Source organism: Oncorhynchus nerka, linkage group LG8 (assembly GCF_034236695.1).
Source record: "Oncorhynchus nerka isolate Pitt River linkage group LG8, Oner_Uvic_2.0, whole genome shotgun sequence".
Taxonomy (NCBI): Eukaryota; Metazoa; Chordata; class Actinopteri; order Salmoniformes; family Salmonidae; genus Oncorhynchus; species Oncorhynchus nerka.
In genome coordinates this window covers 26,140,027-26,156,457 of record NC_088403.1, presented here as the reverse complement: position 1 = coordinate 26,156,457, position 16,431 = coordinate 26,140,027, and the positions used below count along the sequence as shown (strand labels likewise).

General features: G+C 45.0%; 1 protein-coding gene across 2 annotated transcripts in view; it reads left to right on the top strand.

Moving 5' to 3' along the window:
* Positions 1-16,431, top strand: part of LOC115121294 (transmembrane and coiled-coil domain protein 3-like) — a 46,951-nt gene that overhangs the window by 3,947 nt on the left and 26,573 nt on the right. The window contains exon 1 of one of the 2 annotated variants that reach the window (XM_065021574.1): positions 11,633-11,873. The exons of the other annotated variant lie outside the window; for it this stretch is intronic. Within the exon in view, the coding sequence (XP_064877646.1) occupies positions 11,814-11,873 (60 nt within the window). The 5' untranslated portion in view covers positions 11,633-11,813. Of the gene's footprint in view, positions 1-11,632; positions 11,874-16,431 lie in introns of those variants that run through there. 2 annotated transcript variants of the gene reach the window in all.

Here is a 16,431-nt window from a genome sequence, read left to right as displayed (position 1 = left end):
AAGTGTAAAGGAATGAATAAGAATATGTACATACAAATATATGAATGAGCGATGGCCGAACGGCATAGGCAAGATGTAGTAGATGGTATAGAGTACAGTATATACATATGAGATTAGAGTAATGTAGGGTATGTAAACATTATATAAAGTGACATTGTTTAAAGTGGCTAGTGATACATTTATTACATCAATTTTTCATTATTAAAGTGGCTAGAGATTTGAGTCAGTATGTTGGCAGCAGCCACTCAATGTTAGTGATGGCTGTTTAACAGTCTGATGGCCTTGAGATTGAAGCTGTTTTTCAGTCTCTTGGTCCCAGCATTGATGCACCTGTACTGACCTCGCCTTCTGGATGATAGCGGGGTGAACAGGCAGTGGCTCGGGAGGTTGTTGTCCTTGATGATCTTTTTGGCCTTCCTGTGACATTGGGTGGTGTAGGTCTCCTGGAGGAGAGGTAGTTTGCCCCCGGTGATGCGTTGTGCAGACCTCACTACCCTCTGGAGAGCCTTACGGTTGTGGGTGGAGCAGTTGCCGTACCAGGCGGTGATACAGCCCAACAGTATGCTCTCAATTGTGCATCTGTAAAAGTTTGTGAGTGTATTTGGTGACAAGCCGCTGCTCCGCCTTTTTCACCACACTGTCTGTGTGGGTGGACCATTTCAGTTTGTCTGTGATGTGTACGCCGAAGAACTTAAAACTTTCCACCTTCTCCACTACTGTCCCATCGATGTGGATAGGGAGCAGCTCCCTCTGCTGTTTCCCGAAGTCCACGATCATCTCCTTTGTTTTGTTGACATTGAGTGTGAGGTTATTTTCCTGACACCACACTCCGAGGGCCCTCACCTCCTCCCTGTAGGCCGTCTCGTCGTTGTTGGTAATCAAGCATACCACTGTAGTGTCGTCTGCAAACTTGATGACTGAGTTGGAGGTGTGCATGGCCACGTAGTCATGGGTGAACAGGGAGTACAGGAGAGGGCTGAGAACGCAGCCTTGTGGGGCCCCAGTGTTAAGGATCAGCGGGGTGGAGATGTTGTTACCTACCCTCACCACCTGGGAGCGGCCCGTCAGGAAGTCCAGGAACCAGTTGCACAGGGCGGGGTCGAGACCCAGGGTCTCGAGCTTGATGATGAGTTTGGATGGTACTATGGTCTTAAATGCTAAGCTGTAGTCGATGAACAGCATTCTTACATAGGTATTCCTCTTGTCCAGATGGGTTAGGGCCGTGTGCAGTGTGATTGCGATTGTGTCGTCTGTGGACCTATTTGGGCGGTAAGCAAATTGCAGTGGGTCTAGGGTGTCAGGTAGGGTGGAGGTGATATGGTCCTTGACTAGTCTCTCAAAGCACTTCACGATGACGAAAGTAAGTGCTACGGGGCGATAGTCATTTAGCTCAGTTACCTTCGCTTTCTTGGGAACAGGAACAATGGTGGCCCTCTTGAAGCATGTGGGAACAGCAGACTGGGATAGGGATTGAATATGTCCGTAAACACACCAGCCAACTGGTCTGTGCATGCTCTGAGGACGCGGCTAGGGATGCCGTCTGGGCCGGCAGCCTTGCGAGGGTTAACACGTTTAAATGTTTTACTCAAGTTGGCTGCAGTGAAGGAGAGACCGCAGGTTTTGGTAGCGGGCCGTGTCAGTGGCACTGTGTTGTCCTCAAAGCGAGCTAAGAAGTTGTTTAATTTGTCTGGGAGCAAGACATCCTGGTCCGCGACGGGACTGTTTTTTCTTTTGTAGTCCGTGATTGACTGTAGACCCTGCCACATACCTCTCGTGTCTGAGCCGGACTACTTCCGGCGCCGACAGAGATGGCCGCCTCGCTTCGCGTTCCTAGGAAACTATGCAGTTTTTTGTTTTTTTACGTGTTATTTCTTACATTAGTACCCCAGGTCATCTTAGGTTTCATTACATACAGTCGAGAAGAACTACTGAATATAAGATCAGCGCCAACTCACCATCAGTACGATCAAGAATATGTTTTCCGCGACGCGGATCCTGTGTTCTGCCTTACAAACAGGACAACGGAATGGATCGCATGCAGCGACCCAAGGAAACGACTCCGAAAAAGAGGGAAACGTAGCAGTCTTCTGGTCAGACTCAGGACAAGGGCACATCACGCACCACTCCCCAGCATTCTTCTTGCCAATGTCCAGTCTCTTGACAACAAGGTTGATGAAATCCGAGCAAGGGTCGCATTCCAGAGGGACATCAGAGACTGCAACGTTCTCTGCTTCACGGAAACATGGCTTACTGGGAAGACGCTATCCGATGCGGTGCAGCCAACGGGTTTCTCCACGCATCGCGCCGACAGAAACAAACATCTTTCTGGTAAGAAGAGTGGCGGGGGCGTATGCCTCATGACTAACGAGACATGGTGTGATGAAGGAAACATAGAGGAACTCAAATCCTTCTGTTCACCTGATTTAGAATTCCTCACAATCAAATGTAGACCGCATTATCTTCCAAGAGAATTCTCTTCGATTATAATCACAGCCGTATATATCCCCCCCCAAGCAGACACATCGATGGCTCTGAACGAACTTTATTTAACTCTTTGCAAACTGGAAACCATTTATCCGGAGGCTGCATTCATTGTAGCTGGGGATTTTAACAAAGCTAATCTGAAAACAAGACTCCCTAAATTTGATCAGCATATCGATTGCGCAACCAGGGGTGGTAAAACCCTGGATCACTGTTACTCTAACTTCCGCGACGCATATAAGGCCCTGCCCCGCCCCCCTTTCGGAAAAGCTGACCACGACTCCATTTTGTTGATCCCTGCCTACAGGCAGAAACTGAAACAAGAGGCTCCCACGCTGAGGTCTGTCCAACGCTGGTCAGACCAAGCTGACTCCACACTCCAAGACTGCTTCCATCACGTGGACTGGGACATGTTTCGTATTGACGTCAGATAAAAATATTGACGAATACGCTGATTCGGTGTGCGAGTTCATTAGAACGTGCGTTGAAGATGTCGTTCCCATAGCAACGATAAAAACATTCCCTAACCAGAAACCGTGGATTGATGGCAGCATTCGCGTGAAACTGAAAGCGCGAACCACTGCTTTTAATCAGGGCAAGGTGTCTGGCAACATGACCGAATACAAACAGTGCAGCTATTCCCTCCGCAAGGCTATTAAACAAGCTAAGCGTCAGTACAGAGACAAAGTAGAATCTCAATTCAACGGCTCAGACACAAGAGGCATGTGGCAGGGTCTACAGTCAATCACGGACTACAAGAAGAAACCCAGCCCAGTCACGGACCAGGATGTCTTGCTCCCAGGCAGACTAAATAACTTTTTTGCCCGCTTTGAGGACAATACAGTGCCACTGAAACGGCCTGCAACGAAAACATGCGGACTCTCCTTCACTGCAGCCGAGGTGTGTAAGACATTTAAACGTGTTAACCCTCGCAAGGCTGCAGGCCCAGACGGCATCCCCAGCCGCGCCCTCAGAGCATGCGCAGACCAGCTGGCCGGTGTGTTTACGGACATATTCAATCAATCCCTATACCAGTCTGCTGTTCCCACATGCTTCAAGAGGGCCACCATTGTTCCTGTTCCCAAGAAAGCTAAGGTAACTGAGCTAAACGACTACCGCCCCGTAGCACTCACTTCCGTCATCATGAAGTGCTTTGAGAGACTAGTCAAGGACCATATCACCTCCACCCTACCTGACACCCTAGACCCACTCCAATTTGCTTACCGCCCAAATAGGTCCACAGACGATGCAATCTCAACCACACTGCACACTGCCCTAACCCACCTGGACAAGAGGAATACCTATGTGAGAATGCTGTTCATCGACTACAGCTTAGCATTTAAGACCATAGTACCATCCAAACTCATCATCAAGCTCGAGACCCTGGGTCTCGACCCCACCCTGTGCAACTGGGTACTGGACTTCCTGACGGGCCGCCCCCAGGTGGTGAGGGTAGGCAACAACATCTCCTCCCCGCTGATCCTCAACACGGGGGCCCAACAAGGGTGCGTTCTGAGCCCTCTCCTGTACTCCCTGTTCACCCACGACTGTGTGGCCACGCACGCCTCCAACTCAATCATCAAGTTTGCGGACGACACAACAGTGGTAGGCTTGATTACCAACAACGACGAGACGGCCTACAGGGAGGAGGTGAGGGCCCTCGGAGTGTGGTGTCAGGAAAATAACCTCACACTCAACGTCAACAAAACTAAGGAGATGATTGTGGACTTCAGGAAACAGCAGAGGGAACACCCCCCTATCCACATCGATGGAACAGTAGTGGAGAGGGTAGCAAGTTTTAAGTTCCTCGGCATACACATCACAGACAAACTGAATTGGTCCACTCACACTGACAGCGTCGTGAAGAAGGCGCAGCAGCGCCTCTTCAACCTCAGGAGGCTGAAGAAATTCGGCTTGTCACCAAAAGCACTCACAAACTTCTACAGATGCACAATCGAGAGCATCCTGGCGGGCTGTATCACCGCCTGGTACGGCAACTGCTCCGCCCCTCAACCGTAAGGCTCTCCAGAGGGTAGTGAGGTCTGCACAACGCATCACCGGGGCAAACTACCTGCCCTCCAGGACACCTACACCACCCGATGTTACAGGAAGGCCATAAAGATCATCAAGGACATCAACCACCCGAACCACTGCCTGTTCACCCCGCTATCATCCAGAAGGCGAGGTCAGTACAGGTGCATCAAAGCTGGGACCGAGAGACTGAAAAACAGCTTCTATCTCAAGGCCATCAGACTGTTAAACAGCCACCACTAACATTGAGTGGCTGTTGCCAACACACTGTCATTGACACTGACCCAACTCCAGCCACTTTAATAATGGGAATTGATGGGAAATGATGTAAATATATCACTAGCCACTTTAAACAATGCTACCTTATATAATGTTACTTACCCTACATTATTCATCTCATATGCATACGTATATCCTGTACTCTACATCATCGACTGCATCCTTATGTAATACATGTATCACTAGCCACTTTAACTATGCCACTTTGTTTACTTTGTCTACATACTCATCTCATATGTATATACTGTACTCGATACCATCTACTGTATGCTGCCCTGTACCATCACTCATTCATATATCCTTATGTACATATTCTTTATCCCCTTACACTGTGTATAAGACAGTAGTTTTGGAATTGTTAGTTAGATTACTTGTTGGTTATCACTGCATTGTCGGAACTAGAAGCACAAGCATTTCGCTACACTCGCATTAACATCTGCTAACCATGTGTATGTGACAAATAAAATTTGATTTGATTTGAGCCGTTGAATTAAGACTCTACTTTGTCTCTAAGCGTCGGTCATGTTTCCGGTCACCTTGCCCTGATTAAAAGGAGAGGTTTGCGCTTTCAGTTTTGCGCGAATGCTGCCATCAATCCACGGTTTCTGGTTGGGGAATGTTTTAATAGACGCTGTGGCTACAACATCCCTGATGCACTTGCTAATAAACTTGCTCACCGAATCAGCGTATTCATCAATGTTATTGTCCGACGCTATGTGGAACATGGACCAGTCCACGTGACCGAAGCAATCTTGAAGCGTGGAATCGGACAAAAGAGACCGTGGAGGTGGGGGGGGGGATTAGTGGCATGTGGATGGGTCTTTTGATCCATCATTTCACTCTGGGTCTGAATAGAACAGGATGGGAGGAGTAGAGGAGGACAGGGGGCAAGGAGGGGTGTTTTGTTGGGGGTAAAGGGGGGAGGGGCTTTCTCAATAGCGTGATGTCTGGCTGAAAAGGAGAGCTGTTTGGGGGAAGCAGGGGGTCCAACGGGAAAGGAGGGAGAGAGAGGACAAGAGAAGGGGAAGAAGAAGAGAGAGAGAGGAGGTAGTTTCTGTCTATTCCACTCCCTGCCCTTTCCTCTCTACAGTCTCTCCCTGCTGGTCCCCACAAATAGGCCTGCCATTCCAGTTTAGTACAGTCCAGTTGTGACTTATAATGTAATTTTAGCACGCCAGTGTTGATTCGTCCCAATCTGTCCTCTGAGTGTGTTTAATAATGTCTGCCAGTCAGAAAGTAGCCTCTGTTATTACACATGGCTGAGGTATGAGGCCGACGAGACTGGTTTGGTTTGTCAGAGCAATCCCTCCATAGAAACAGTGGCTGTGTGTGTGTGTGTGTGTGTGTGTGTGTGTGTGTGTGTGTGTGTGTGTGTGTGTGTGTGTGTGTGTGTGTGTGTGTGTGTGTGTGTGTGTGTGTGTGTGTGTGTGTGTGTGTGTGTGTGTGTGTGTGTGTTCTCACTGAGTCTAAAATCAGCAGCTCGTATTAGAAATTAGTGGAGAGGAAGCAGTACAGCTTCCTCTCCACTAATGTAAAACTTGTTAAGTAAGATGAGAGACAGAGAGAGAGAGACACAGAGAGAGACAGAGACAGAGAGAGAGAGAGACAGAGAGAGAGAGAGACAGAGAGAGACAGAGAGACAGAGAGAGAGACTGAGAGAGAGAGAGAGAGAGAGACAGAGAGAGAGAGAGAGACAGAGAGAGACAGAGAGAGAGACAGAGACAGAGACAGACACAGAGAGAGAGAGAGAGACAGAGAGAGAGACAGAGACAGAGACAGAGACAGAGACAGAGACAGAGACAGAGAGAGAGAGAGAGAGAGAGAGAGAGACAGACAGACAGACAGACAGACAGACAGACAGACAGACAGACAGACAGACAGACAGACAGACAGACAGACAGACAGACAGACAGACAGACAGACAGACAGACAGACAGACAGACGGACAGATGGACAGACAGACAGACCGGGAGAAGAGAGTGATTTTAGAGAGAGAGAGAGAGTGAGAGAAAGAGATGGTGCTTTGGAGGGGGAAGAGAGTGTTTTAAGGGGTATGCAGAATGACGCATAAGGGTTTGAGAGAGATGAGGTTGTTTTTCTTCTGAACAGAACTAGGGTGTAGGATTAGGTCATCCCAAACCAGTTCAACCACACTGCCCCAATTACTGAGAGGCAAGGACTGTATTTGTGTGTGTGTGTGTGTGTGTGTGTGCGTGTGTGTGTGTGTGTGTGTGTGTGTTATTCACGCTGCCTCAGTATACTGAATCTTTTCAGAGTACCCGCGTTGCTGCGTCGAGATTAGGGAAGCTGTCACACAGGCTGTCACAAACACTGTCACACTCACTCTCTGTCACATGTACTCCATACACACAATGGTGCACACAGGACTGAAACAGGGAGTGTGTGTGTGTGTGTGTGTGTGTGTGTGTGTGTGTGTGTGTGTGTGTGTGTGAGAGAGAGAGAGAGAGAGAGAGAGAGAGAGAGAGAGAGAGAGAGAGAGAGAGAGAGAGAGAGAGAGAGAGAGAGACTGAGACTGAGACAGTGTGTGACCTAATCTGGCCCTGGCATCTCACTGAGTCACACAGGAAGGAGAAGGGACAGAGTTCCTCAGAGCAGTCTGTTCCAATGCCTTACCAGGGGGAATTGTCTGTTCGTTTCAATTTCCTTGTTCTTCGTAAGATTATCATACAATCACCCACGCACAAACACACACACTCTGGTGTTGAGAGGGCAGCTTTGGGGTCAGTTATGAGCCAGTATGACCCTTATAGAGGCTTCATTAGAATCCCATCAAAACATTCCAGATCTCTACATCAACATTCCATAACTCCACCTCAATATTCCCTTCCGCAACCACGTGGGAAGGTAGAGGTCAGATTGGGGTGACGTCTGGGACAGAGACAGGAAGTGGCGCAGGAAGTGTAGAACGAACACCAGGGGGAAGTAAAACAATGGCAGTCTTTGCGATAAACAGCACACGCACGAGGACACACCAGATGAACTATAGCCGACTGTCTCCCTATGCAAAGTCAATATTCCTGGACAATCTTTTCTTTCAGAGTAATCGGATGATCAACTCCAAGGAGCTGGACTATCAAGCGAGACCACTAGTGCCATTTCTATAAGATATTGCTGCAAAGGAGAGTGTGTATTTATAAAGAGCAAACACACTGCAGGTAGTTCAGCCCTCAGAGGGATGAGACTTCTGTGTGATTAAGAAAGCAGTAGAAAGGGAGAGAGAGAGCGGCGCAAGGAATAAACTTTGACTTGGTTTTGTCGTTGAGACCAGTGTAGTAGCTGTACTAGAGTTTCATGGCTGGTGATTAGTGCTCAATTCAAAGTGGGTTAAAGTGGGTTAAATGAGCAGACTGTGGGTGTGCGTGCATCCGTGTTTGTTCTAAAGCTATTCTCTCTGGGCACACATGGTGCTCCAAGACAAATCAATGCAGCCAAACACCAATTTAGACCAAATTTACATTCCATTCCTCATTATAAATCAAACACATTGGAACTAATCAACAGGCCTACATAGGTGATAATGGACTAGAAGTGGATTAGTTAAATGGTCTGAGCAAAGCAGCGAGATCTGTCCCCAAAACCCCTCTATCTCTCTGACCTTATTTATAATACTACTAATAATAATTTGGTGGGTCTTATATTTGTCCTATTTCATGTACAAGTGTGTATTATACGCATGTGTGAATTGGAAATGTTTTTTTTGTTGCATATCCCAACTCCCCCTTGGGACACCCTCGGAGAGTGGGGTCATGGCCAGGGTCTGCCATTATTAACAGCGACCCTGGAGCAATTAGGGTTCATTTCATTGCTCAAGGACACAGACAGATTATTCACCTTGTCGGCTCTGGGATTCAAACTAGCCGCTAGGATCCCTGTCGGCTCAAGAAGTCTATTTTGTGTTTCTAGTATGGAAATAGATGGAAGCAACATGGTTGAAGCTCCCATAAACCCATTTGAGGGCTTGATAGATCATCACCATGTTGCTTACCTGGTTTCTTCAGATCTGCCAACAGTGAAGGGGCTAAGTGGGGCCAGGCTAGGGGCTGTTTTCGGCCTGTGTTGAGAGTGACAAGGTAAAGAAGACATGATGACTACTTGTACGGTCTCTGGCTGCAGTATTTCTGATATTCAGCATGTAAATAACTTATTAATGATTCACCCTCACCAAATGTATCAACATATTCTCCCTTCTCCAATCGACTCCGTATCTAATGAATGAATTACTCCAGAGCCAGATTTCATCGGATCCCATCTTGGCACTCATGCCACCCCTCTCTGTGCCCACCGTGCCCTCTGTGCCAGGTGATGTTCTCTCCCTCCAAGCTGATTCATTCAGTCTCGGAACGTCTACCTGTCACCGGCCCGGTCGTTATGGCGATTAATGGCTGTGTGACTCATTCAGTATTCTTTCTCTCTCTCTCCTTCTTACTGGCCACCAGAGGAGCTGCTCTCATTCTGCCAGCCCAGTCTTACCTTCACACATCTGATTCCACAGGCACGTTGGGAATCTAGGGTATCAATGCAGGGTGTGTGTGTGTGTGTGTGTTACTCACACTTTTAAGCAGTACTTTCACACATTCATTCAGTGTATGAAACTGCAATCCGATCGCCGTTATCTGTCTGCCTCAAATCAATTAATATATTTGATTGTATATATTCCCTCCTTGGCTACCATTTTCATATACTGTGGGTGTGTGGGCGCGCGTGTGTGTATGTGTGCGCGTGTAGGCCTATGTGTTATTCACAACCGACATCCACCTTTATACAGTGTGTGCAGTTCAGTGCAATCCTCATCATCTCTCTGCCTCAAATCAATGAATGAGTTTCCATCCATATTCCTTCTTGGCTTTTGGCATTTCCACCTCCAATATGGTGGCCTATGTGCCTATGTGCATATGTGTGTGTTTGCTTACTGATCAGGTTTGTTATAGCTGGTTTACCAGGTGGGAGGCTGCATATGAATAAGCTGAGGATGAAATGCGCTGTTCTGTTAATGGACAGTGAAATAACAACAACTTTCTGGGCCTGGGTCACGTGACACAGCTACTGGACTCATCTGTTAGCCAGCAGCACAGTGGGCTGCCAACTGTGTCTTTAAAAATGGATGACACAACAAAATATATTTTCTTATTGAATTATTTATGGGGACCTTTATCCTTGGAGACAATGATGGGGTATCCACTACCTCTTCCAAAGGGTGACATGCTTAGGCCAAGGCTACTTCACTTAACTCACTATAGAAATGCTCGATTTTTATCAGCTATCTTACCAAGCCGATCTCTGTAGCACACATGCATGCAGTAAAGCACCTACATGGGGCACTGTTGAGGGTTCTGTGGAAAGATGTGGCAGTCTTTATTTTTTACATGGGGTAACACAAGTATATATAAAGACTATACAAAGGACAATTGGGCTAGGGGGCGGGGATAGGGGGGTACAACATCACATTACACAAGTACCTTAAGGGACAGACAGACCTACACTTACAATTCTAACAGCTTTTTTGTTAGTAGAGTATTTCATTGTCTTAAAATATAGTTACATTTCTTTTTTTAAGGTAATAAAATGTGGTGTTTTGTTTGTAAATGTACATTTCTGAATATGAAATTTGGCCAAAAGTATAATGCAATTAATTACCTAAAATTGTTTCAACTTATTTCTATCGTAGAATCTAAGCAGTACACATCTCCACAATAGTGTAAAATCTTCATAAATGTGTTCAATTATAAATCTACTGATGTCTTGCCACAGTTTTACATGAATTTCATGAATACAATGCCAAAAAAGATGCAACACCGTTTCTGGGTGGTCAAATGGTACAATTTGAGTTTATGTTTCTCTTAAACTTCTTCATGTAGTGGTTGGCAGGATAATATTTATGAATAATTTTAAAGGAAACGTCCTTCATTTTGTTAACAAGTAGGTATGTGTGTGGCAAAATCCAAACTTTTCCCTCCACATATATTATCAATAAAACCGTTCCAATAAGGCATGACATAAGGTATATAGATACAACATCCTGCTGAAACAAGGTTCGTATCGCTCTGTTGTTGAATGGACCAAAAGAGGAACACATCTTTCCTACTGATGAGTCAACAGGGTCAACAGAAGGTAGGCTCTGAGGGTCAGGTCTTGACACGTCCCGTGAATAACATAGCAACACCTGAGGGAATGGCATCTAAAACAATTGCAAAACCTTTAGGTGTTACAGGGATCTTGTAAAGTGACAAGAATTCCTTATAACTAAGTAAAAAAATCTTCTGCATTTACAAATTGGCTCACCAATAGGATATTATTTCGGGAACCAATATTCTAGAACAAAGATGTGCCAGTCACCAACAGGTGCGGACGCTTGATGATATCAGTTATCAGGGAGGTCATGAGGCGCGGCCACTGTGACCAGGACCGCGCTAAATGGACATCTCGCATTCGGTGGAAAATGACAATGACCTTCAATGTATCTAGCGCTATATTAATTCGACATGCCATTAGTAAAATGTCAGGTCGTCCCATGGGCAGCAACATGTGTATGGGGAGACTGACATTTGATGCCTTCTCTCCATTTCTAGGCTACTTACTACATATTCCTATTTCTCATCGTGGATGGTTGTTTATTTCAACATAGGCAACACACTCTCACCCAACTCAACTCTGGCTACAGTTAAAAACAGATTTTAGATACATGATTGCGAGGTTAATTCAGAGTCCTAACGGGTTAATTGTTAATTACATGGGCAAGTCATAATTGTGTAGGTTAAATATATCAATGAATTGACCCCCTCCCTTCTGGAGTAGTGGGCGGAGTCTAGTGGCTTCCCACTCTGTCCTGTGCTTCTGAAGCAGATTACCTCCGGAGACACTGATCACCCGACAACTGTGGTGGGTGACAGTAGTGAGTGACAGCTCTCGGACCTGGACGGCGTGAGCGCGATGGACAGTTTGTAACTTTGCTTTTGTAGTGGAACGTCAAGTCCACATTCACGGACCAAACTACGTACGGGACTATGCCCAGTGCCGATACAAGTTCATCAGAAGTAGTGAGATATAACATCTGCGGCGAAATGGTAAATATGCCTTCCTGATCACATCGTCTGTGGAATGACGGAGACTTGGTGTCACGTATCTGACTGCGTCTGTAGAGCTAGCCAACATTTGTCACGTTTGTTATTCGGTAGCGTACAATCACTTCTTCGTGGCGGTTGTAGTGGACAAATCGGCAGCAACAACCAGTTGTCTCTATGTGAATTATCCCATTCCCAACTAACCGTGGTTTACAAAGTATTGGGCTATACCTTATCGGTGACTGATAGTCGAGTTCGGAACCGTTCCGTCGTGCAGTCCCAAGTGTTGGGGCGACTTGATTTGGAAATGATGTGCAGCATATCCATTACACAATGTGAGACTGTAGTTCATTCCATAATTAAAGATAGGCTGTTTGTAAATTGTGGTCATTTCTTTATTTGCTTTTAGATTTTTTTTGTATCTAGCCAACACATGTCTAACTGAATGGTATTTATACACTCAGTGTTTGTATATGTTGTTTTGACAGCCAGGTATAACCCGGTTAGTCAAGGATTTGTACTGCTGGGCAGGTGTTTCATTGAAGGCAACAGCAGCTTTTTTTTCACAAACCACGTAGCTATTGCGTGCGACCTCTCTGTCAATTGCATTAACACAACAGCTGTTGAACAAATTTACGAAGTAGGTTTTAGTCATTCGGTTCCTTTACCCCAATTGTTTTTGTCGGGAGCGAATGTGCAGCCAGATGTTTGTGGTGGACGTGGCCCCTAAACGCTTTTCTTTATATGGTCATTCCAACACTAAATAGTTTGCAACGGTATAGTTGTTTTGTCCCTGGTGTTTGTGTTCATTCTTAACTTGTAATGTCGTGGGTGAGATACAGTGACGAGTTATACGTATAGCACAAACAACGACACTGATAGCTGATTCCCATACCATGACCCATTTAGGGGATAGGCTATGCAAAACTACATCGAGCTATTTATCCTAGTATATGACAAACCACCCCCTCAGTGATTGGATGAAAGAGTGAACATGTAAAGAACGGTATGTACTCAGGGGTCTAGCTGGTATTCAGCTATATATCCCATATAGAGGGTAGGCATAGTGGAAAGGGTTGAGATCATGGAGGTGAGTCAAGGGGACGGCAGGGGGATGGCACTGACATATTCCACAAATTCTATCTGACAGTGGAAACCCTTGGTCGGTAACGGCTACTGGAGTGGACAGGAGCGTTTGGGGACTCCCGGGCTCTCGCCAGCCATCCATACGTTAATTAGCATGGCTGGAGAGTGGCGGCTTGCCTGTGAGTCAACTGGGACGGCATAATCGTGGCTGGAACAGACTACAGAGCAGGGAGAGGAGAGGCTGAGAGACAGAACATACACTTTTCACCCTCCCTACTACACATGCCCCATATTTTCATTACAGGATAGTTGACATGTTTTGCAGTTTGAAGGAAAGTGGCCTAGATTTAACATCCGCAGACTAGCATTTACATTATGGAAGACAAATCCATATGTTGTTGTTATTACTGGTGATGATGACCACACAAATACACACACACGTTGTAGCCAGCAGCACTCGACAGTCAGTGTGTGTCCTTTTGGCATCTGTCATATAAAAAACGTGTCCCTCTTCCTCCCCTGCCTCTGCTCAGCCACCATCCCCACTCATTCATATTTAATAACACACACTGACTGAAGCTGGCACATTTCACTGAATATAAAGGGATTTCAGAGATATGAAACTTTCAAACCCTTTACATCAACAGAGATGCTCGAATTCTAATCTGCCAAACAGGCAGACAGACACAGTCAGACAGGCACAGACAAGCAGACAGACACAGACAAGCAGACAGACACAGACAGTCAGACAGGCGTGTGATTGATGGAGAGTGTTATTAAGGTTGGATGTTATTTATTCATTAGTGCCTCGCTAGTCTTTCCATCTTAAGTACTGATTACAAAAGGTCAGCTTCACTGTGTGTGTGTGTGTGTGTGTGTACTGTCGCATAGTGTGTCTGTGTGTATATGTATGAAGTATAGTGCCGCATGTCAGAAGTTTATGGGTAGAATATGTTTCTGTCCTTTCTCCTCTGTTTAACTAGAGAAGTTACTCCCTGGAAGTCTGCCCTTGGGCAGAGTAAGTTTCTTAAGGCTGTGTTTTTCCCAGCCTGCTCCACTCAGGTAAAGACTGGAATTTTACTACCTGAGGTCTTATTCCAACTCGACACAGGAATAAAAAGAGAGTGTGTGTGTGTGTGTGAGCGTGAGTGAGTGAGTGTATGAGTGAGAGAGCGAGTGTATGTGTGAGTTTGCGTGTTTGTGCGCGTGTTTATTGCTGAGCTGTTTTTGGCAGTGTAGTAACAGGCCATTAAACAGTGTGTTGTGAGTGCAATTTACTGTGTCCCCAGGGCCAGTGCATTGGAGAGAGAAGTGGCTGATGGCACATTCCAAAGGCCTTAATGGCCTCTCGGTCTTCAGCAATTAGGAAATATCAAGCTAGTCGGATTGATGACTTTCTGGTATCCTTTTCTAAGGTGCCAAAAGTGAAAAAAGTATGGATTGAGGATCTATTGGAGATAACAGACATTAGAAATAATTGAAAACTATCAGAAACCAGGCATCATTTTTAAAGTTATAGCAGATTTTGAAAAAGCCTTCAATAAAAGTATGGCTTTAATTTATTTATAACTGCCTGGATTATTTCAATTTTAGAGAATCTCTTGTAAAATGGACAAATGTCATGTGTATAACACTCCTTTATGTAAAATGATAAATAATGGTTATTTCTCAAAGAGTTGTATTGTTAAGAGGTGTAAAACAGGGTTGCCGTCTTTCACCATACTTGTTTGCTATGGCCATTGAATAGTTCATTATAAAAATCAGATCCAATTTTAAAAAGTAAGGGGTTAAAAATGTATGGATTAGAAACAAAGGTATCAATGTATGATGATGATTCAAGTTTTCTTTTCTTGAGTCCACAATCTTCAACCCTGAATGGTCTTATTGAGGAGCTGGATAATGTTTCCAGTTTATCTGGATTAAAACCCAACTATGATAAGTGTACTATATTACGGGTTGGGTCTCTAAAAGACACAGACTTTAAATTGCTATGTGGTCTCCTGATTACCTGGGTGGATGGTGCTGTTGATGTGCTTCGTGTACACATTCCTGAAAAGTTGAATGATCTTGCAACTATCAATTTTGATAGAAAACAGATAGGATCTTGAAACCATGGAAAGGGAAACACCTGTCAGTCTATGGGAAAAAGACACTGATTCATTCTCTCGTCATATCACAGTATCTATTCATGGCTCTACCGACTTTAGGAGAGAACTTGAAAAAGCAATGTGAGCAAAAACCATTTCATTTAATTTAGAATGGAAATCAAGAAAGTTAAACAGATCTATTTATATAATGAATATGAGTTTGGGTGGCTAAAACTATTAAATATCAAGGCCTTAAATCTCTTCTCTAATATATCGTTGGATGCAGTTTATGGTAGAGAAATGAACGTTCAATATCTGGCAACCGCTCTGGTGGACATTCCTGCAGTCAGGATACCAATTACACAGTCCCTTGAGACATATGTGGCATTGTGTTGTGGAGAAAGGAGAAATGCTCACTAACAGGGATGTAAATACATTTGTGCCCAAAATTTCAGAGAAATTATCGAAATTTTGTGCATATGGACATTTTCTGGGATCTTTAACTTCTACTCATGAAACATGGGACCAACACTTTACATGTTGCGTTTATATTTTTGTTCAGTATAGTTTATGCCACTCATTAAATATCATAAATGGCTGATGAAAACTAATATAAATCGTGAAATGTATCGTGTATAGTTTCACAGTCAAGAGGGTTGACAACTATCCCGTATAAAATTCAAGATAGTTGGGAACAGATTTTCGATGTCCCAATACCATGGCATGGGGTTTATGAACTGATATACAGTACAAAACAACAATTGATGCATTCATTTGTTATTTTCAATTTAAGCTATTATATTAAATTCTCGCTACAAACAGAATGCTCAGTATATGGGGTATTCAACAGTCAGACCGGTGCAGACTCTGCCATGCAGAAAACAGAATTAGTAGAGCATCTCTCTTGGCACTGTCCATCGCTGGCTTGTTTTTGGAGTCAGGTCCAGGCATGGTTGTTATGCCATAATATCAGGGTGGTGTTGGACCTGCCAGCTATTGCTGGAGGATTTGAAGGACACAGTCAGCCAATAGGAAATATCATTGTGCTCTTGGGTAAAATGTTTCTTTTTGGGGCAATTTCAGCAGAAATGTCGATGGGGAGGTTCAAGTCTCTAGTGAGACACCATGGTAGAATGATGGGGAGGTTCAAGTCTCTAGTGAGACACCATGGTAGAATGATGGGGAGGTTCAAGTCCCTAGTGGGACACCATGGTAGAATTATGGGGAGGTTCAAGTCTCTAGTGAGACACCATGGTAGAATTATGGGGAGGTTCAAGTCTCTAGTGAGACACCATGGTAGAATGATGGGGAGGTTCAAGTCTCTAGTGAGACACCATGGTAGAATGATGGGGAGGTTCAAGTCTCTAGTGAGACACCATGGTAGAATG